The sequence below is a fragment of the Macrotis lagotis genome, chromosome X (genome assembly GCF_037893015.1).
Source record: "Macrotis lagotis isolate mMagLag1 chromosome X, bilby.v1.9.chrom.fasta, whole genome shotgun sequence".
Lineage (NCBI taxonomy): Eukaryota > Metazoa > Chordata > Mammalia > Peramelemorphia > Peramelidae > Macrotis > Macrotis lagotis.
Window position 1 is genome coordinate 595478914 of NC_133666.1, and position 24474 is coordinate 595503387.

Genomic DNA, 24474 nt, shown 5'->3' on the forward strand with positions numbered 1-24474 from the left:
GGGTTCTGTCTCTAGAAAATTTAGTTACAGTCCTTAGCTTATGAGTTTTATGAGAGAGTACCTAAGACATGATCCATTCTTGTCGCCATCTTGGCTCCACCCCTGTAGGGTTAATGTTAAGATCCCTATATGACAGATGAGGAAAATGATCAATTTAAGTGATTTAATCAGGGACCCAGAGCTAGTGTTTCTGGTACCTTTTGAACTAACTTCAAGTTCATACTCTATGTACTGCACCATTTAGTTGTTTCATGTACTGAATTTTATATATATTTAAAAAGTAGTTTCTATTGGAAAAGGAAGCCTCTCCAATTGATAAATGTTTTATTAACTGGACTGGCAACTCTGAATTTAGTTAATTGGAAGACATGTAGAAATTGATTTAACTAATGAGGAAATCATATATATCACCCTAGATGATACTCGAGAGCTTAGGGTAATTAAAATTAAATTTAGGAATAAGTTAAATAGCATGATGAGAAACGACTTACAAGTAAGACTCATGGATCCTAGACCTTGTTTAATTTTGCTACATAAAACATATAATCTGATTTTTTATAATATTATCCTGCAAATATGTATAAAGAAACTAGTAAGTGGACTAGGAAAGAAATGGTAAAATTTATGAAGTTACTGAGTTACAGATTTATAGAATTTGAAACTATAAAAAACTGCCTAAGTCATAGGTCAGCAGTCATCTGATGTAGCTTGGTAATCTGAGGGAAAGACAAGGGGTAATTTCCATATGGTTCATACCACCACCATCATTTCAACTACTCCTTTTTCTTTTATTCCATTGGGGACCGTCAATAATCCAGACCCCAAGAGCCCAGAAAAACAGCAATGCCCTATAGACCCCAAATAATGCTTCAGGCTTAGCCCTCACAATCAACATCCAGAGAAGCAATCTTTGTGAACATTTGACTTATCAACTGCCTCTAAATGTATTACAGAGTCAAACTCCTTAACAGTTACAACTACTGAAGACCCAGAAAGAAAACTGTCACCATAAAAAGTCCTGAAACCATACACTCAATATCAGAATGAGATAATAGATGAATCACTGGAAATGGCATCATAATGAAGATGCAATCCCATCTGCTCAGCTGCACCATCTCAAGAACCAGTTGAAACCATCTTTATGTATCTTCTCCCCATTATAATATCAGCCCTTTGAAAAGTAGGAAGTGTCTTGCTCTTCTATTTATATGCCCAGCACTCAGCCCGGTGATTAAGTGACATATTGCTGTTCAGTGGTTCAACAGTGTCCAATTCCTCATGATTCCCATGGACCATAGCACACCAAGACCATCTAATCCCTATATCTGTTTTAAAATTTTTATTTATTTAAGGCAATGGGGTTAAGTGACTTGCCCAGGGTCAAAAAGCTAGACATTTATTAAGTGTCTGAGGGAAGATTTGAACTCAGGTCCTCCTGATTCCAGGGCCAATGCTCTATCCACTGTGTTACCTAGCTGCCCCTATCCCCTGAAGTCTGTCTGAGTTCAAGTTCATTGTTTCCAATGATACTATCTATCTAATTCAACTTCTGCTTCAATCTTTATAACATTAGGATTTTTTTTGATGAGTCCTGTCTTTTAATGTGAACAAAGTATTTAAACATCAACATCAGGATTTAACCTTCCAATGAAAAGCATGAATTATTTTTTTCAAATATTGACTGATTTGATTTCCTTGCTGTTCAAGTGACCCCAAAAATCTTCCCACAATTAAAAATTATCAATTCAGCAGCTGCAGGTTTTCCTCACAGGCCAATTCTTAGAGCCATATATAACATATAGCACCTGGAAAAACTATAGCTTTGACTATATGGATCTTTGTCAGTAAAGTGATGTATCTGCTTTTTAGTATGCTGTCCAAATTTGCCAAAGCTTTCCTTACAAGGAGCAAGCACCTTTTAATTTTATGACTGCAGTTACCATCTACAGCAATCTTTGAGTGAGCTTTTAATACATTTTTAAAAATTTATTCACTTATTCATCTTTCCTCTGCTTGGAGGCTTGTAATGTTAGAAATCTCAGAATTTATCAGGGGAGTTCATTCTGGAATAGCTGACTATGACTATGAAACAACAAGGCTAAGCACTAATGTGGAAGTTTTGTCCTTCCCCCCACCTCTGTGTTTGGGGTGAGATCAACATATACACTGTAAGCAAAAAATGAACATACAGAAGAAGAGAGTCCTATAGGAAATTGGGCTTTATTCAATTCAGTCTAAATTGCAAAATGTTTCTGGAAAAGAAATCTAAGTATAATCTTCATAGCTTTATGGAAAACATAAAAAATAGGACATATTCTCAATAAAAATCTGCAATTTATTTTATATGTGAACAATTTAAAAAAACTTCATTCAATCTAACCCACGCAAATTCAGTATTAAATCAAATTGACTAAGTCCTATTAATCATTCTAAGACAGGAATGCAGAGAAGATAATCTTTAGTGCTTGAGGAAATATTTCAATATTTCAAATAACTTCAATAATTGAGCTTTCTCTAGTAGCAATAAATCATATGATGGAATTCACCCCTCACCTCCAAAAAAACAACATGCAAAATGAAACCAAGAAATTAACGCATAGTAGATAAGAGTTTAATAGAAAAATTTTATAGCTAAATTTGGGACACTATTACACTGTTGGTGGAGCTGTGAACTCATCCAACCCTTCTGGAGAGCTATTTGGAACTACGCCCAAAGGGCAACAAAAATGTTCATACCCTTTGACCCAGCAATACCACTACTGGGTCTATATCCTGAAGAGATGATGAAAAAGGGTGAAAACATCACTTGTATAAAAATATTTATAGCAGCCCTGTTTGTGGTGGCAAAGAATTGGAAATCAAGTAAATGTCCTTCAACTGGGGAATGGCTTAGCAAACTGTGGTATATGTATGTCATGGAACACTATTGTTCTATTAGAAACCAGGAGGGACGGGATTTCAGGGAAGCCTGGAGGGATTTGCATGAACTGATGCTGAGTGAGATGAGCAGAACCAGAAAAACACTGTACAGCCTAACAGCAACACAGGAGTGATGATCAACCTTGAAGGACTTGCTCATTCCATCAATGCAACAATCGGGAACAATTTTGGGCTGTCTGCAAAGGAAGAGTGCCATCTGTATCCAGATAAGGAGATGTGGAGTTTGAACAAAGTTCAAGGACTGTTCCCTTTAATTTAGGGAAAACCCCAGATATCTTATGGTGTGATCTTGTTATCTCTTAGATTTCTTGTCTCTTCTTTAAGGATATGATTTCTCTCTCATCACACCCAATTTGGATCAAGGTACAACATGGAAACAAAGTAAAGACACAGATTGCTTTCCGTGGAGGTGGGGAGGGAGTTGGGGGAGGGAAGTAAGATTGGGGGAAAAACTGTAAAACTCAAATAACAGCTTTAATAAAAATAAATTTAAAAGAAAATTTTATAGCTGCTGGCATAACTTTTTATAACATGGTCAGAATTTATATATAATATATTTTAGCAAAAAGGGATCTAAAAGATCATCTAGCTAAGCTTCTTATTTTAAAGATGAGGAAACTACAACCCAGGTGAAGTGGCCTGTCCAAGATGATGCAGGCTGATATTTGAATTCAGCTCCCCTTACCTTAAATAAGGACTCTTTTTTACTATACCAAGTAAATTATGTATAAGTAATCTTTCCAAATTAGGGTTAATATTAGCAATAAAACCTATAAACATTTTAAAAGTACCAAGTGTGTGCCAGGCACTATCCCAGATGTTGAACATATACAAACAAAAAAAGAAACCTTCAATGAGTTTACATTTGATCACAAAATCTAAAAGATCCAAAAATCTAAAATAACATCACATGAAAATGAAATGGAAGCTTTTTGAGGGCAGGAAATGTGGTTTTCCTCTTTTCATATCCCCATCACTTAGCACAACATCTCAAATAGTAGGAGCTTGATAAATATTTACTGAATGGTTTGGAAATTTATTCATTTGTTAATTTATTCATTATTTAACCAATAAACGTTTAGAAAATGTCTTCTATGTACAGAGTCCTTTAAGAGGAATCCCTGGACAAATCAGCTCATGGACATAAAGTTAGTGGCAAGAATGAAGTCAGAAGGTTTCAGCTCTGATCCTAGTTCTTTGAGAATCTGGCTAAATCCCTTAGTCACTCTGGGCCTCAGTCCTGTCTGTCATCTAAAAAATGAAGCAGGGTGGCTAGGTGGCGCAGTGGATAGAGCACCAACCCTGGAGTCAGGGATACCTGGGTTCAAATCCGGCCTCAGACGCTTAATAATTACCTAGCTGTGTGGCCTTGGGCAAGCCACTTGACCCTATTTGCCTTGCAAAAAAAATAAAACTAAAAAAATGAAGCAATCTGATACGATGATGTTTAAAGATGCTTTCCAGTTCTAGATCCAGTAATGTTAAGGATTAAGGTAAGAACGTAGATTCCTTTTCTATGTGCCATCCTTGCCCTGTATTCATCCAGCTAGGCCACAGCAAGAATAATAGTCAAGTAACAAATTCTCAAAACAATCCTGAATCAAATGGCTACTGGGGAAAGTAATGACTTTTTTTTTAATGTTAAAAGCTGCCTCAGACTTTTGTTCATTAGTGATTGCTATCAGTAATAAAACTTTTTTTAGGTTTTTTTTTTTTTGCAAGGCAAATGGGGTCAAGTGGCTTGCCCAAGGCCACACAGCTAGGTAATTATTAAGCGTCTGAGACTGGATTTGAACCCAGGTACTCCTGACTCCAGGGCCGGTGCTTTATCCACTGCGCGACCTAGCCGCCCCAATAAAACTCTTAAAGAATAAAAATATATATTTTAAAAGAGACTTTAAAATTAAAAAAGACCATTCCTCTATCAATGAACATTTTGGGAAACAAGAATACAGGCTTATTCCATAAAAGCTTTTTATAAGATCAAACCACATTAACATAACTTTAGTTATGTGGGAAGATGAAACTGAGAGTCAAGAATGGAAATGTACCAGGAAATGGAAACCAAGAGTAAGACATCATGTGGCTTCTTTGGACAAGACCAAAAGCCCTTTTGGACAACAAAAGCCTAGATTCCATTGAACATATATCATGGAAAGATGTTTCAATGTTTCACTCATTTGGTTGTTTTAAAAGAATAATTGACTATAGAGCCATTCACTCTCATGAAATTATGAAAACACAAAACTTCATAACCACAAAATTCAATTCTATGCTTTTAAAAATAGTAGGTGCTTAATCCCACTTCATTTTTCACAGGGTAATTAGACTGGTAATTTATGAGAATTTTATAGATCTAGATTTCACCAAAGCATTTATCAAAATGTTCCATGTTTTCCTTGAAGTCAAGATGACTCAATGTGGGCTTGATAATAGTACAACTAATTTGAAGGACTAGAATGAAAAAGTATTTATTAATGATTTGATTGCAACTTGGAAGAAGGTCTCCAATGGAGAGCACCTGAAATTTGTCCTTGGCCTTATATTCTTACCATGTTTACTAATAAAGGGATGGATGGCATGTTCATCAAATTTTCAAATGATACAAAGTTATCACATTAGATAAAATAATCAAGGTTCAAAAAGTGATAGACTAAAACGATAGCTCCAAATTAATGATCAAATAAAAAGTTCTATAACTTTGTACCCATAACTGAGTACAAAAAAAGAAGAATCTTACAAGTTCAAGGCGAGACAAATGAAAAACAACAGTTTATGAGGAAAAAAGATCACATGAGGAAGGGGAAGACACAGTTATAAGGACTGCAATTTCAATGTGACATGGCTGCCCCCAAAAGCTAATATAAATGTAAAGTATATTATTGCCTTAGCAGAGAATACAATGTCTAGAATGTGGAATCAAGAATTTTCTTCTGTACAATACATTTCCTGAAGAATCTGATAAGCCAGAATATCTCCCTATAGGAAGCTGATGAGGATGCTGAGTGGTCCACAGACCCTGCCAACCAACAGAAGTTCATCAGAGGAAAGAACTAGGGAATATTAGTTTGAAAAAGAAAAATAAATGGAGAGGTCATGATACCAGTTTCCAAGTATTTGAAAGACTGTCATGGGTCAAAAGGACTAAATTTGATCTTTATAGCAATAAGAAAGAAGTAAACTTAGACAGTCCCATATTGGGAGAAGAATGGGTTGCCTTGGAAGCTAATGGATCTCCTTTCACCATAAAGATCTTCTAATAAAGAAGGTTAAAGGACTAATTTGGGGGAGTGTTGTAGAGTAAGTTGTCAACAAACATATATTAAGTGTATGCATGCTAAGCACTTGGAATAAAAAGAAAAGTAACAAACACACAAACAATGCCAACCTCCCACCAAAAAAAAAAACCAAAACAAAACCAAAAACAACCAAAACAGTTCATGTTCTCAAAAAACGCAAAGTCTAATAGAGGAGACAAAATTCAAAACAACAACAATATCCCTCAAACTATTGACACACAAACTACAAACAGACTTCAGACAGAATACATTAAGGATGGGTTGGACTAGATAGTTTTTTTTTTAGGTTTTTGCAAGGCAAATGGGGTTAAATGGCTTGTCCAAGGCCACACAGCTAGGTAATTACTAAATGTCTGAGGTCGGATTTGAACTCAGGTCCTCCTGACTCCAGGGCCAGTGCTCTATTCACTGCACCACCTAGCTGCCCCTGGAGTAGTTTTGAAGATCCCTTCTAATTCTATGATTCAATGAAATGTTCATTGAATGTAACTGAAACTAAAAAAGTTGAATTGCATTTGGAAAAATCAGAGTTTTTTCCATTGAGTGCAAGTTGCTTCTTGCTTCAATAGCATATATTTAAAAAAAAAAAACAACAACAATATTCTCTGAGGGAGCAAATAATCTCCTAGTTACAAATCATGTAATGCTGTAATATAAGGAGTTTTTAAAAGGATATAAAATTAATTCTCCAAAGAAAACTTCTTCAATGTTTTACTGAGCAGAACCAGTAAAATAATATATACACCATGATTATGAAAATATAAAATGAAAGAACAACAATAATTAAAACTGAGCGCTCTAAAATTAAAATGTCCAAGTTGTAGAGATGAGAGACTATGTGGAACATGAAATATAGTATCAGATTTTCTTGAAATATTGGTTAGTTTGGGGGCAGCTAGGTGACGTAGTAGATAGAACACCAGCCCTGGAGTCAGGAGGACCTGAGTCCAAATCTGACCTTGGACACTTAATAATTACCCAGCTGTGTGACCCTGAGGAAGTTACTTAACCCCACTGCCTTACAAAAATCTGAAAAGAAAAAAAAAAAGAAAAATATTGTTTAGTTTTGCTAAATAAGTTTACCCTCTTTTTAATCTTTGTTATAATAGCTCTCTGAAGGGGGAAATGTAATATGAAATGTAGGTGATTTAAAATGAAAAGATTAGATTTAAATTTTATTTTTAAATGTCACACTCTCAATAAGGTCTTAAGTTTAATGTTGACTTATTAAAATACTTTTACATTGGCATATTTATGTGCATGCTGTACAACACCCACCCTCCTTGTCTCCTCCCTTTCCCCATGGAAATTAGAAGCTTGTAAAGGTCAGGAACTGTTTTGTTCCTATCATCATATTCCTAGCATCTAGCAAAGTATTTTGCGCAATGTAGGTAGTTAATAAATATTTCTGAATTAACTTAAATTAACTTAAATTGAACATTTAAAATAAAGGGGAAAATAGGGAGATGAAATATTTATATATGCATATAATTAAATATACACATGTATATATTTATACATATATAAAACACGCAATATGTGACATCTTTACATAGACTTACAGACTTTCAAAGCCATAGGGAACCAATGTATCTCAGTACAGGAATACGTTATATGGCATTCTTGACAAACAGTCGCTCGATCTCCATTAAAAGACTGCTTTAACTCTAACTGTTGAAAAAGTTTTTCCTTACATCTAAACTAAGTCTGCTTCTCAGCAACTCTTACCTATATGCTTAGACAATTTTATTTCAGACAAAGTAAGGAAGAAAGGAGTGTATTATATTAGGAAAAGAAAACATCTCCCAAAATAAATGTGCTAAGAGCTTGTTTATTAAGTATCTATTATTCATGAAGTCTGATGTTATGGGCTGGAAAAGAGGGGAAAATGACTCCTATTGATACAATAAACCTAGGTAATAACTACTACAGTCCTTATAAAGCACAATAGAATGATATAAGTACAGGATTCTGTAAGGAAGGAAAGAATTTCTGACTGGTTTGAGATCAGAATATAATGACTTCTGGGTCAGGACAATTTTTCTGCACTGGAAATAAAAGCAAATTTCCTTTAAAGTTCCTTAAACTTAGTCTGTGTGAAAATAGCAAGCTTCTAATTAGGATAACACCTTTTGAAAGACTGACTCAACATTATGCCCTGAAGCTTAGATATCTCAAGATTTAATGACCAAGGAGAGAAAGTGAATCATGGAGACAATACACAGTATATCTGTGAAACATGTGCTTTCCCTTAGATTTCAAATTTTTTTTAAAAAAGAGATGATTAAGCATCTACTCTGTTTATGGTACTGGTCAAATTTAGAGAAAATATTAAGTATCCATACTGAGGAAAAATAGGGGGACACTAACAAAAATCACTTTCACAATTTGTACAGCCAAAATTACTCTTGGACTTATCACTGTAAGAAGTTTTGCAGTGTACTTCACACAGGGCGAATCTTTTTCTAGAACCGTGGCAAAATTTTTCAAGAGAAAGAATCATGAAAGGATTAGAGAAACCCATATACATGGAAATACAAGAACAATTAAAAAAAAATCCACCTTATCCTGAGAACCGCTTACCAAATGATTATGTGGGAGATTTCATTTTAGCTCTGGAATTTAATATATAATTATAGTTTTATTCCCCTTCTTTTCTTTACATCATCAGATATAATAAGCTTCAATCTGAACAAGTCTCTAAGGGAGTATTGGCAGTTAAAGGTCCAAGTAGATAAGGAATATGCCAGGTAGAAATAGTGAATAGTAGAAATTAGCCATCCTAATTGTCTTTTCTGTGATGGCTGATCTAGTTCACATTGATGTAAATATCTCTGGCAATACAGTCAATAAGCATTTATTAAGTACTGATGTGTGTCAGTCTATGGAAACTTAGACATGCCTGCCTTTTCTCTGTGACTACTGTCTATATTCTTCCACAAGTTTATCACTGAGGGTTCAACATTCATGTCAGAAATCTTCTTATTTTGCTTTTGATATTCTGAGAAAACCAATGGGATATGTGTTCATTGTTTTTTCTTTGCTCTTTCCATCCCTTTTCTCTCCCAATCATATCTTTAATAATAATAATAATAATCATGCTTCTCCTAAATAATTCTTTGTTTGAAAGTGTGGTAAATTCTTCAAACCCATCACATGCTCCTTTATTACATTTGAGATGATTCTCAACTTGAATTTTTTTAGAGGATGCAGATTTCTATGATTCAATCTATACCACATCATCAAGAGAATACTGGAAATAAAGATATGGGTCTTTGTTTTAGAAGTTTAAGATAATTAAAATGATCAATACTTCCTTGCTGATGGAATAATTTCACAACTAAATCTGTGTCACATAGAAGCAACTTTTGATCATCTAAGACTGTAAATTTTAAGTTAGCTGGTGGAGATATACAAATGAGATAAGATACAATCTATGCTCTCAACAAGTTTATAATCTAACAAAACAAAGAAATCACACATGCAAACCAGAATGTTATAAATACAAAGGAGAATTTCAAAATTCTAAGTAAATGCATGAATTTACTTCATGCATTTTATGAACTACACGGGTCACTTTATTAAGACTCTAGAATTGTAAAGTACCAAGCTAAATGCTTGAGATACACAAATAGGTAAGACATGGTCCATACTTCAGGAAACATAATATAATCAAAATATGTGAAGTATAAAAGAAAATTCTATTCAGGTATTTGAAGGGGAAATCATCTTTCATTTGGAGGGAAAAAAGGAAGACTTTCATTGAAGAGTTAACACCTGAGTAGGATTTTGAGTGAAGGGAGGAATTTTATCATAAAGCTATGAATCATGAATGTAGCATAGGTGTCTACTTGGAATGTGAGAGATCGTAATAGCAAGGTAGAATGAACAAAAACAATGAAAGAAGAAAGGACAGCCGAGAACAGAAGTTAGTGGGCATGGGTTATACCTACAAATAACACTCTACTTTGATTTGTTTCTTCCCTCTGATGGGAAGAAAACTGAAAAGGCATGCTTTTATTTCACTTCAGACTCTGTTCCTGATTTTTGTGACTTACCAACTGGGATACTTTCATTCCTCCCCACCTTCTCCCCACTGTTCAGCTCCCTTGTGTGTGTGCTGTCTTCCCCCATTAGAATGTAAGAGCAGGGATTATCTTTCTTTTTACTTATATTTAAATATCCAGCACTAATCAGAAAGTCTGGAAAAGAATAAGCACTTAATATATGCTTGCTTTCTTCCTTCCTTGTATTCTCAGAACTTGGCTGATGCCTACAATAGAGAAGCATATGTATAGAGGACTTGTGGAATTTAATCAATTTATTCAAAATCAAAAAATATTCATTAGGCACATACTATGTTGGCACTTTGTTATATTACATCATCAAGAAACTTATCCTTCAGTAGGTTAGCTAAGACATTCTTCAAAAAACATACTACACATTAGACTATGATGCATTGATTAGAAGAAAATAAGGTGCCATGAGATCAGATTAATGAAAGGTCATTATTGTCTGGGAGAATCTATGGTGTTGTCACCAAAAGAACAAATCTCATGCTTCTTTGTTTAGTTTATCAGAATAAAGAATGATCTATTGAGTGTGGAGGTTTTTAATGTCACCTTGGTTAAACCCCACCCCCACCTCCTAAGCATATGTAAGTTGTTGCTTTTTTTTTAACCACTATCAGATTTTGGCAGAGAATAGAGCTTAGAGGGGACAGAAGGTAAAAACTGAATGTTTGACCTAGTTTGTCACTTGTATCAACTGCTCCATAAATTTAAAATCCTGCAAATAACATAGCAAGCTCTGGAGACATCATTTAATAATTTATGCCAGTGGGTTTGAAGAAGCTTACCTTGACCAGAATTGTATATTGCTTTTACAGACTTTTTCACTTTCTGGAGAGCAGTTCTATCTTGGTCTAGAGCCTAAACAAAATCAAAAACAAAAAGCAAAAGTAAATACATGAATGTACAAATAAAAAGCTCATTAAGTAAAAGAAATGTAAGAACCAGCTCCCTCTGCATTTACTTTTCCTAAGCATAAGAATAAACAGAATATGCAGTGACATATTTATTAATAGGTAACAACTTCAGGAGCTAGAAGTATTCTGAATGTGGTGACATAGACATCAGGGGAAATCTTTTGTCACTCAGCCTTTTACACCTTTAAGTCCTTGAGAATAAAAAAAAAATGATTCCGCAATCACTCAACATAGAGAGCTTAACAAAGAGAACTATATCAATTTTCACACAAGAGTAGTAGAAATATCCCTGAAATGGACAGTTAGGAGACTTGATTTTCAGCCCCATTTTCATCACTTAGGTAGTGGTGAAACAAAGCATAATATTTTTTGTTCCCATTTCCCTGATTTATGAAAAGAGGAGAAAAATAATTTACATTACCCTACACCTCAGAGAATTGTTATGAGGACAAAATGAGGCAGTTGGTTACACAACAGACAGTGCTGAATTTGGAGTCAGGAAAAGTAATACAGTCTCAAATCTATGTGACCTTGGGTAAGTCACTTGTGCTTTATTTACCTTAGGTTCTTCAAATATAAAATGAGGATAATATTAGCACATACCTCCTAGGGTTATCATGAAAATCAAATGAGATAATGATGACTGGAAAGTATTTATACACTGTTGTAAACAAGCACTGTTAGTTACCTTTAAAAGGGATAACAAAAATGAAAGATTTATAATTATCAAATGCTATATTTCTTCATTAAACTGAAGTAAACTGAAAACTAAATTAGAGAGCAGGAAAGTGTTTTCTTTTTTGGATTTTTCTTCTGTATTCCCATCTCTTAGCATGGTGTCTTGCATGCCTGGCATTTCTGGGATAAAGTAAGTGATTAATAAATATTAGTTGAATCTTTAAATATGAGCTATTATTATCTTTAGACATACATAAAAGAATTAAATCTTCAAATAGTTTATAAACCTAAAAGGAATGAAAGAAAATACATATTAAAGTAATCTACAAATAGATATCATTGCATTCCTATATAAATTAGGCTACTAGATGAGTTTAAATTTGGTTTTCTGTTTCCTCATAGGCAAAGATAAAGAGATCAAATTAGATGGTTTTGGGCAAGTAGCCTAACTTCTCTGGAATGCATAAAAAAGAAAGGAGGTTGAACTAAAAGGCCTTTAGGGGGTCTCTTGTGATTCTAAATCAACAACTTTAGGACCTCTAATGTACTTCCCAGTTTTCATTAAATTTGATTTAACCAGGACAGCAGAATTGAGGTTAAACTAACTAATGTCTGAGGTCCTTTCTAACTCTAAAGGTCTATTGAAAGCTGGTGGAAGGAGGCTGAGTAAAAACTGTGTATCTTGAGTTGAGGCTGATGGTTACCATCTGGTGCAAAATGGAAACAAGAATTGAAGGCGGAGCTAAGCAAATTTCTTTAACATTGTTGCCTATGTTTGGAAATTGCTTTTGTGTTGTTATCTAACACAAACAATAGGCCTATGCCATAGCAAGTTCAAGTTGATGAAATGTATATGTGTGTGAAGTATGTATGTATGTATGCATGGCATGCAGAGGTATATATATCTATATATATCTATATATATTTATATATATATATATCTATATATTCCACAAAAATAGTTTTTTCTGTTATTACTGCTGAGTTTTAAAATTTATTTTTTTTACTGTAAAGATTAAATGTATTTTAAAAGTCAGAGGCAAGATATATCACTCCCTATGTAAATAAGGTACTTGACTACTGCCTTCCCTATATCTTCGGTAGCAGGTAGGAGGAATAACATGGGCAATGTCTTAGAAGCAGAATGGAATCTAGTTGCTTGTAGGAAATAGCAGTTCAATTCATCTGAGGTGATAAGTGTGGGTCAGGAGAAAGGTACGAGAAATTGGTATGAGAAAAGAAGTAGGGTGATACAGTAAAGAACTCTTAAGTATAATGTAAGGAGTTTATTGTTAATATACTTTGGTTATGAAAAACTAGTATTATCTCAAAAGCAAGGATAATTAAAAATATGTAAACACTCCTTGTATATTTTAAAATGTAAGGTTATATTCTCAAGTTATCACAATACATAGTGGAACTAAAGCAAAAGGATTCTAGTTCTAATTCTGATCTGACCACTGAATAGTGGAGTGACTATAATCATAACTCTATAACTTTAGATCTGTAAATTAAGCAGGTCGAACTAGATTAATTCTAAAGTCCCTCTATAACTAACATTGCTGCTTATTAAAATGCCATTACTGGTTAATTTTAAGCAGGCAAAGTGGATTTACTTTTGGAAGGACAAAGATTATTATTGTTGCTGGTTGCTACCACTACTTCTATTACTAGTACCACCATCACAATAACACTGCCTACACTACTATTATCTGCAGTTCCTTGTTTATTTTTTTAATTACCATCATCTTCACATCCATAACAAACTGACAACCCATGAGCACAAAACAAAAAAAAAAAATGAAAGACTGGTTGGTATTATGTATTTTAGGTTGGTCCTGTAGTTTTATAGATGCAGAGAATTCCTTTAACACCCTATACAGATCAATAGCACTTTTATAATTTGTGTTCTTAGAAAAGTGATGGATGGTAAACTGAAAGTTTAAGAGGCTCCCAGCCAGCATATCTGGGAAATGGGACATAAAACCAAGATTTCCTGACTTCAAGGTCAGTTACTCTATCCACCAAGTCAACATGGTCTCTGAGTATTACATAAATAGGAATTTTAAATAATCACCATTGTAATCACTATTATTACTATTACTATCTACTACTACTACTATTACTACTACTACTGCTACTGCTACTGCTACTACTTTCACTAAGATATTTAACATGTAGTAGTGTATTAAAGGGCATCCTTGTATTTAGGAAGAGCTGGGTATGACTATGCCATAACATTTCAATGACACTGGACAACTTTCTATACTTATACATACTATGAACTTGTAGTGATATCAGAGATTTATACATTGGGAGCTCCCCATACTAATAAAAATACTAGATCGAACCCCTTATCTCCAAAGTTGTAATAATAATAGCAGGTAGTGCTTTAAGATTTCAAAGGCATTCAACTTAAGTTAATTTCATTTGGTCCTCACAATCCTATAAATTGACAGCACTATCTTTTTTTAAATTTCCATTTTACAAATGAAGAAACTGAGTTGGAGAGGAAGTGGTCTGCTCAAAGATTAATAAACAATAGAATCAAGCCTTAAACTTTAAGCTTTATGGTTCAAAATTTAGTCTTTTAAAATTTTATTTAATTTTTTTAACTAGAGTTGAAGAATAATGATCATGATAATGATTTCAAATAAGAAAAAACATCATAGGGGTACTGATACAACAAAGACCCTCTTTCTCCTTCTGTGATATTATTAACTACACAAATGCTTGTGAGTGCACACACACACACACACACACATACACACACTTCCCCAGACTATAAGAACATACTTAAAATTTATTTAACAAACTTTAAAATCATTTGAAATATAGTCACAGCAAGGACATGTGACTACTTTACATGCTGATACTTGTGATCACCAGCAAAAAATATTCAAAGGTTAAACATACTTATAAAGCATCATGTTTAAAAAAAGATTAGAAATTTTCTCACTTGATCAATTTTCCCTCAAGACATCAGACTATGGATAAATTTGCTACAGGGTTCAACCATTTTTGTTTTTGCCCAATAAGCCACATTAACCAACAATATCCAATGAACTGCCATTAAATGGAACCTGGTAAACTCCTAAAAATTCCTGAGATGTTCTATAGAAATCTAGGACTCTATCTAATGTACCACCTAGTTATTTGTGTTTTGCCCCCATTAACCACTGTTCCACAGTCCCTGTTTTCTCAAGGAAATTATTATCCAAAAGAAGTGATGAGATGAGTCCACAAATAACAATAATAACAAGCAGAATATACATATATAAAGAAGATTTTAATAGAGTGGTACAAAAAATTCAAGAAAGAGGAAATGATGAATGCTATTTTGAGGGATGGGAAGAATTTCAGCAGAAATCTGTCTGGAAGGTCCTTTGAGTTGTGGGAGACAGTCTCACAAATAAAGGTTAGAAACATGGTTCTCTATAGAGTTCTCTATGGTTGGTTTAAAAAAATCATAAGAACAAAAATATCCCATTTCCAAATCAATGAATTTCAAATTCAAACTGAGAGGCCAACAATTCCAACTTATACTGAAACAAAAATCTTCCTGACACTTCACCTCCAACAAGTGATCATCCAGAACTCACCACGTCTTATGATGATGAGTCTCAGAAATTCCAAAATTCCAAGACCGTCATAGCTAGAAGACAATTTTGTTACCCACTCTAGGGTGATTTGGGTAGAGACTTGCTTAAGGACCAGAGACTTCTGACCTTTTGGTGTGGACTATTTCCGTAGATGCAAATCTTCTTGAATATCCTTTCTTCCTCCTGACTTAGCTATCCTTATCTATTCCTACATGCTACAAAAAAACAAACAGAAAATGTCTTGGAAAATAGATCCCATCTTCTCTCCCCCACCCCCAAAACAGACCCTTAAGACTCTCTAGAGAGACTATCCAAGAATCTTGGAATAGCCATTAGTCAGAAGTGTTTCTTAAAAAAAAAATGAATTAATTCAGGGAAAAAAAAAACCTGATTTTTTTGTTTTTGTAGTTTACACTTATGAATGAGATCAATCCATTGACCATTTGGATAATCCTAAAAGAAGATCAATTTTTAGGGGACAGAATAAAGTCGAGAGTAGTAGGTCCATTAAATATAACTAATTTTTTCACTGTCCTGGTCAAATGACTCAAGGTAGATTAATTGCTTGATTTTACTTTGAATCAGGAGCTTAGTAAAAATTAGGTAATCTCTAGAAACTTAGTCTGGAAGAGTTAATAAATAATTGCTCATATTCATATAATTTTTTAAGGTTTGCAAACATGTTATTTCATTTGCTCTTCCCACCATCCCTGTGAAAAGAGTGTTATTATTATTTGCATTTTACAAATGAGGATTCTAAAGCTACTGTTAAGTGGCTTGATCAGGATCACACATCTAGATCTGAGTTGGATTCAAACTTAGATTATCCTAAATCCACTCTGTTCATTAGAAGGAAGAAGTCTCTTGTGGGAAGATTACTAAAATATGCTTGAGAAAGATGTATTCAAACTCCAATTCAAAATGAAAAGTGAGTTTCTTTTACAAAACTTATGGAAGTGTAAAATCTGTTTGATTCACTTCTTTTTTTTTAAGCTTACAAGAACTGGTCTTACCTCATGCAATGTTCAACAAGGAATGAGATGCATTAAGCATCTCCCTCTGCTTTCCATTTGCATAGTATAATGGATAAAGGGTGGAATCTGATTCAGAAGCATCACAAATTAACTTGATCATCTTGAACAACAGAGGCCCACAGCACTCTCTGTATTACTTCAAAGATTAGGGATGAAGGAAAGGTTTGGTATCCTGCCTTCAGCAATATCTTCTGAATGATTTTAAGAATCCATTCCATTGATATGTCTCTTACCACAGAACTGTGTGTGTCTGTGTGTAAAAGAAAGGGAGAAAATGAAAAAAGTTTTTTTTTAAAACAAAAACACAAATCAAGAAAGAGCACAAAAAAGAATCTCTCTCTCTCTCTCTCTCTCTCTCTCTCTCTCTCTCTCTCTCTGAAATACAACTCCTGTAAAGTTGGCCATACTGTGTAGTGAAAAGTAGCTGGCCTAAAAACTGAAAGAGTAAGTTTAAAGTGTCCATGATGCTTCATTTTTATTTGTTTTTTTTTTTATGTTTTTGCAAGGCAAATGGGGTTAAGTGGCTTGCCCAAGGCCACACAGCTAGGTAATTATTAAGTATCTGAGACCGGATTAGAACCAAAGTACTCCTGACTCCAGGGCCGGTGCATTATCCACTGCGCCACCTAGCCACCCCTCATTTTTATTTCTGGATTTGTTATTGTTTTTAATATCAGTATTTACTTACATTCTTAGACATACCAATTTATACAATATAAAGACAACAACTGTAATCTTCCTTACTTTACTTATAGAATCATAGCCTCCCTTGATCTCTCAAGAGCTTATAATTATCCAAAGAATTTTGAATAATGCCTTCTGGGCAAACTAGGTGCCTCTATCTCATAGATATTTGTCTCATAACATATCATAATGTAATTTTCTCCTATATTTTGGCAAAATGAAAAGCATTAAGTTCGAGTTTAGAATGACAAAATTCTTAAATTTAAACAAAAGATATCAAAGATCAACCTATTTAACATTAAGCCAGAACACAAAAATCTCAACCAAGTGTTCATTAAGCCTCTAGCTTAAAAATTTCCAGTGAGAAAGAGAACTCACCTTATGAGGCAGTTCAGGACATTTTGGATGGCTCTAATTGTTAGCAAATATGTACAAAAATTGAGCCAGAATCTACCTTCTACTTCAATTTATTATTTGTCCTTCTAGGGCTACACAAAATATATCTTGCAAATAACATCCTTTCAAATATGCCATCAGCTCTCCCCTAAATTCTCCTCTTCTCCGATGATTTCAAGTCATCTTCTTAAGACATAATTATTAAATCCCTCAACATCTTGGCCACACTATTTTGGATGTGATACAAATTGTCAGCGTCTTCTCCTAAAATGCCCCTCCTTCTTAGCTCTTCCTACTTTAGTGGAGGAATGATTTCTATCCATAAAAATTTCAGTAGAATTTGACTTAGCTGATTTTTGGGTTCTCCTTTGTCTTCAAGGGTTTCTAATTTTTAAAAAATAGCCCAAGGTTGAACCAGCTTAACTGTTCATCCTTCATTCTCAAAGAGCACCAATACATCAGGATGGGGATGCTTTGACTTACAAGTGAACTGGATTTCAGTGAGGCAGAGCTATGTAAATTCATCAGTCTTCCTCTCTCAACAGAATTCTATGCTCTATTCATTTACTACATAGAACTATATTAAGCACTATATATACCATTTCCCCAGTGGTCACATGCAAGAGGGTTATGGGTAACATGTACAACTTCTCTTGCTATACAATATGTGCTATAATGCTATGCTACAAGATATCATCAACACATGGTCAGTGTGACATGCATCCCACAATACTCCCAAGTATGACCAGACTGAATTAAAATGCAACAGGTATATATTTAACAAAATAAATGAAAATTCAGTAAAACATAAAAATTTAAATCTAAGTCAAGATGGGGTCAACAGAGATATTTATATACAAATTATTGGCCCTCATTTATATTTGAATTTGAATCCACTGCACTTCTTATGATATTTCCTAACCTACATGACTTTGGGTAAGCCATTGGACCTCTTTATATTACTAATTATTAATTAGTTGTATATATTAAGCTTCAGATTACTGATATATAACAATAATAGTACTTATACTATCTATAATATTTTAAAGGATTTTTTTAAGTAAAGTGTTTTTTGCAAACCTTATAAATTATTATTGCTCTAATAGCAGGTTAGTCAACGTGGGAGGGAGCAGGTTAAGTCACAATGTGCAATATTGGAAGGAGTGTCTATATGGAAGAATCTCAATATTTCAGAATTTCAGAACTAGAAGGGACTTTTCTATGGCCATCTCTAGTTCAAATCACACCTGAAAAGGAACAGATACAAAACCAGTGTTAAGAGGATATCTAGCCTCTTCTTGTAGACCTCCAAAGAGGAGGGAGCCAATAACCCTCTCTGAGGCATCATCTTCAACTTTTGAATAATCTTAATTGTTAGAAAATTTTCCCTACTAGTAAACTTAAATGATCTCTTTGCAACTTTCACTAAAAATCATTCACCCTCTAGGGTCAACCAGAACAATTCTAACAGGTCTTTAAGGTAATGCCTATAAGACTAGAAGGGAACTCAATTTTACACATGAGAAAGTTGATGCTTAGAAAGAATAACTGACTTGTCAAGGTAACAAAGGTAGTAAATAACAGAGAAAGAATCTGAACACAGTTCTTGAACTTGCACATCAAACAGAACTTTTTTTCTACTCTATCATCTTGCTGCCTCCCTCAATCTACTTTTGTCTAGGCTAAACATCTCTAATTTTTTATGTGATCATTCACTTTAAAAACCTTCATAGTGATTTGGGATTTTAACTTTATGAGAAGAAGAGAATTTGGGAGACTGAAAATTGACTGTCATCTTTAAGGGTCTATTGAGGTACTGAGAGAAGACTGAGAATTTTTTTTTTAACTTGCAGAGTTAACATTCATGGAGAAAGTCTGTGAGAGACAATAGTTGATTGCTAACGGGCAAAGTAAAAAATGAAATGAACTCTCATGAGAACAAGTCTATGAGGGACTTGGAGAATTCAATGGCATGAGACACTTTGAAAGAACTCAGTTTAATTCTTATTCAGTGAAGAAGACAGTCTGTTGAATAAAAAAAATCTGTTGAAAATTCCTTAAAGACTTCAATGATCATCCTGAGAGAAATGAATTATTAGATTGAAGTTCTAGCATTTTGTAAGTTAGTACTTCAAGTCATTGAGAAGGACCTTTGGCTGTGATCTTTCTTCCAGGTGATATATTATTGAAATATTTATTTATGTCTTTGTATTTTCTGTTATTATCAAATTATAAAACTGGCAACAATGATAAATGTCTAAGAATATGAGAGTAAGGCTTGAGACAGAGGAAAGAAAAAAGCTTACAAGAAGTGAGCTTTACTAATTTTTATGAATTAAGGTAAGGACTCAGAGCTAACTGAATTTTATATTTTTTAATTCCTTTATAATTAATTTTACTTCATACTTTCTGGATTTCCTTTGAACCTAGTGAACTGAACAAAAATATAAAAAGTTGGAAGTGGACTAAAGGATGGGCATTTGTTACAATTATCCTTAAAAATACAAAATCCTACAAGTGCCCACACCCTCATCCAAATGATTGCTAGAGAGGAAAACAAAAGCCTACTACACCATTACTTAAATGGAGCCAGGAGATCATTATCTACTTAGGTAATCAATAACTACTTGATAACTAGATTGGACTTTAATGCTGGTATTTTTTACTCTCAAATTATGCTTCATTGAGTAGTTTGGAAACAGCAATATCTGTCCTCAATTGCAGAATGGCCAATCTGGGCATTATTTAGGAGCCCACATGAAAACAACATAATGGTAAAAAAAAAAAAAAGTATGACCTCCCATATGACTGTAACTGAATCAAGTAGAAAGAAGACTGGTTATAGGCTTTTGGTCTTGAGTATTCATAACAGGTATTTGAAGAAAAAAGCAGGAAGAAATCAATCAAGAGGTATATGTGGTTGTACCACCCTAGGTGGGTTATACTATTATACATGTCAACTATTATACATTGGTCCTTACTTGTAAATATTTTGACTAGCTTTGTGGGTCTTATTCAAAATTACGGATTTCCTTTCATCATTTGATTAGCAGGTAGCCTAACATTTAGCTTTGTGTAAACTGGGAATTGTAGCTTTGGGGGATTTTCATCTGTAGAGAATTACAGCCTTGATTCCAGGCAGGATTTCTAGAAGGAATATGAGAGAGAGAGAAAGAGATTGTGTGTGTGTGTATGTGCGTACGTGTGCATGTGTGTGTGTATGCACGCATGCATGTGCATGCGTCTACACAAATGAACACATATATCTCTATTTGGAAAAAAAGCTAACATTTCTAAAAGGTAATCATTTCAAACCAAATGATGGGTTTGAGAAAACATCTTTCTATAAGTTCAATTTTAATTTAATTAACAGAAAGAGGGAGGTAACTCTTCCCCCTTAAAATAATTAATGTTCTAGTGAAAACAAAATATTGACTGTCCTTTAAATACAACAATTTTCTATCTCCGGCACATTATTCATAATCTCTTTAAATTTAACTGGCTACTCTCCCTGTCATCTCAAAATATTTCCCCTGTTGAAATCCTAACCAAATGAAGGTACTCAATTCAAACATAACTTCCATGAGATCTTTCTTGAAGCCTATAGCTTTCCTCTCAATTATGAATTTTTAGTAATTTTCACACTTTATACATTCATATTTTAATCTTCATTATAGTGTCCCCATATATCTTATCTCCCTTCTAAATTGTAAGCATATTGAAGGAAACTTAAATTCTTTGCTTTTAAATCCCCCTCAGAATCCCAGCACAGTGTTCTCCAAATAGTTGTTTTCTAAAAATCATTTGACTGAATGTTTACAGAATAGCTTAAAATTATATTCCTGAAAGAGAAGTTTGCTTTATGTTTTAGAAAATAAAATTATATATTGCAAAGATATCTACTTATGCCAGTCTTCTACTAAGTCTTTCCTCAAATGCCTCATCTTAGTAGGGGCATGAGAATCAGTTCTCAAAAGCTATGCCACCAGGCAGTATTCAAATTTTAGTAGATTTTAGCCAAGCTGAGTATGGGTGTGGAGACAGAGATGTCTTTTAGGTTTATCACCTAATCTCAACCAAAAGATAGCTAGAAGATATCTAAGACTTTCCAAATTCACTTTTCAAAAATAATCTTTTTTAAAAATGAGGATCACATTTTATTTTTCTCTAAATATGAGAAAAAATGATCACTAATCATTTTAATTCATGTCTGTAAGACCCAAAGTTAAGTGTTTCTACAAAATAAATAATTCAGATTACAAGCTAGATTCCAAACATGCTAATTTCTAGTATGTCTGTCTCACAGTCCTGCCACAGAAACAAACCAAAGGAGATATATTCCACTAAAACCAATTATTTTATTTTTGTTATTCTGTTTCAGTCAAGTCAGAATATCTGTGACACCATTTGGGATTTTCTTGTGAAAGATACTGGGGTAGTTTGCCATTTCCTTCTCCATTTCATTTTCTAGATTAGGAAACTGAGGCAATAGGGTTAAGTGACTTAGTCAGGGTCACACCACTAGTGTCTGAGGTCAAAGCTGAACTCTGAAAAGATGACTCCTACTGATTCAAAACTCAGTAATCTGTCTACTGGGTTACCATAACCACTTTGCTACATGGAATTTTTGTGGTTGTTGTATTGTTTTTGCTTAAATATAGTATCAGATACAAAAAACAAAAACTTTTACTTGAATTATATCAATTTACTAAATGTCCAGCAATGACAGTTTCAGAAGTATAATAGCAATGGGCAGTGGGCCACTCAGGACTTCCCACTGTCACCTAGAATTCTAATTTGCATATGTGCTGGCAAAGTTATCCTGAGAGCTGCCAACTTTGGGGCCTAGCATATCAAAGTACGATTCAGAGAGAAAACCAAGGTAAGATGAGTAACATATTTTTGAGGAAAAAAAAATATACCAAAGAATAAAAGGAACGTAGACTTTAAAAGGTAATATTAGTTTTGAATGGATTATTCTTTTTTTAAAAAATCTATCCAGGGCGGCTAGGTGGAGCAGTAGATAAAGCACCTGCACTGGAGTCAGGAGTACCTGAGTTCAAATCTGACCTCCCACACTTAATAATTACCTAGCTGTGTGGCCTTGGGCAAGCCACTTAACCCCATTTGCCTTGCAAAACCCTAAAAACAAAACAACAACAACAACAAAAACCCCCTACCATTTTGCCACTTTGAAATTGTGAAAAGACCTTAAGAGATATTAAATTCTGTGAAAAATCAGCTAAAAACTACAGATATCTTGGGAATTTTCATGCTGCCCCTTGAACTGTACATTTAACAAATTAGTAGAATATTGTTTTTCAAGAGCTACTGTCTAGGACCAAAAGGGGGGAAAAAAGCTATAATCATAGCAATTAGCTTTGTGAACCTCTAATTTCTGTTGAAGTTCTAAAGTTTGGAGAAGCACACCCACCCACAAGCATGATGGCTCTTTCATCTTAAGGCAATTTAAACTCCATTCTTGGGAAAATAATAATTATAGGTAAAACAAGGTATTGGAGAACTAAGAAAAAAAGCAGTCATGGAAATATTTTTTCTATTTTTTAATATAACAGTCCTTTAAAAGAATGAAACAAAAAAGAAGTTTGCACATTCATATCTTCTTAGAATTTAGCAGCATATACTGTAGTACTGCTATATTTAGAAGGCCCACATGGAAGAGTAAGGGTTTATGTGTTCATAGGGGATCCCTCTTTTCTACAAAGAGATTTGAAGAAGAAAACAGATAGGGTTTTAATCCAGAACTAGATTTATGATGCATAAAATTCTTGTTATAATATAAAATCTGTAGAAAGTTGTATCTAGGAACATCAGGGAAGAAAATTAACCCTTAGAATATCAAGTTGAAAGAGAGCACCTCAGATACCTAAATATGAACCCCTCTACAATTTCTCTCATTAAGACCTATACTGAATTAAACAGAATAGAGAACTAACAAGGTAGAATGCAATTATATATGGTCAAACACTTTGATACTTAACTCATGTTTGCAAAAAAATTTGTTCTGACATCTATAAATTAGGTGGGGGGGGGGGGAAGCTAGTCCCTTAAATCAGTACATAAAGGTTAAAACCCAGAAAAAAAGTGAGTGAGTGTGTGTGTGTGTGTGTGTGTGTGTGTGTGTGTGTGTGTGCACGTGCGCATGGGGGGGGGGGGGGACAGCAGTGGGGTGGCTCAGGAATAGAGCCCTGGAGTCTGGAGAACCTGAGCTCAAATCCAACTTTAGACATTTAATAGTGTCTTTGGGCAAGTTACTTAAGCCCATTACCTTGAAAAATCAAAAAAAAATGTACCTCATTTTCTTTAAATATTAATCTGCTAAAATTGTCTTAAAACTAAGCTAAATAGGGGCGGCTGGGTGGTGCAGTGGATAGAGCACCAGCCTGGGAGTCCAGGAGTACCTGAGTTCAGATCCAGCCTCAGAAACTTAATTTACCTAGCTGTGTGGCCTTGGGCAAGTCACCTAGGCCCACTGTCTTGCAAAAAACCCCACAAAACTAAAAAAAATGTTTAAGCTAAATAAATTGGCTTTTTAATCATGTCTTTTATCTTAAATTTATGATTTTGGGGAATTTGGGGGGGAGGCAATAGGGATTAAGTGATTTTTCCCAGGGTCCCACAGATAGTAAGTGTCTGAAGTTAGATTTGAATTCTGTTCCTCTCGACTCCATGGTATATCCTCTGTCCTACCTAATTGCCCCAATTATTGCTAAAGCTTAAAGTTATATATTTTAGTTACAGATTTTATTTAAAAGAGAATTTACAGTTTTAGAACTGGAAGGGATCTCAGTGGTTAGAGTCTAAGCCCCTCATTCTCAGGATGAGGAGACCAA

The 24474-nt window shown here is 34.2% G+C and overlaps 1 protein-coding gene across 6 annotated transcripts in view; it reads right to left on the reverse strand.

Moving 5' to 3' along the window:
- ASAP1 (ArfGAP with SH3 domain, ankyrin repeat and PH domain 1) overlaps window positions 1-24474 on the reverse strand; it is a 606433-nt gene that overhangs the window by 195883 nt on the left and 386076 nt on the right. For all 6 annotated transcript variants that reach the window (XM_074202331.1, XM_074202330.1, XM_074202328.1 and 3 more), the window contains one exon: window positions 11098-11170. In XM_074202331.1, the coding sequence (XP_074058432.1) occupies window positions 11098-11170 (73 nt within the window). The remainder of the gene's footprint in view (window positions 1-11097; window positions 11171-24474) is intronic.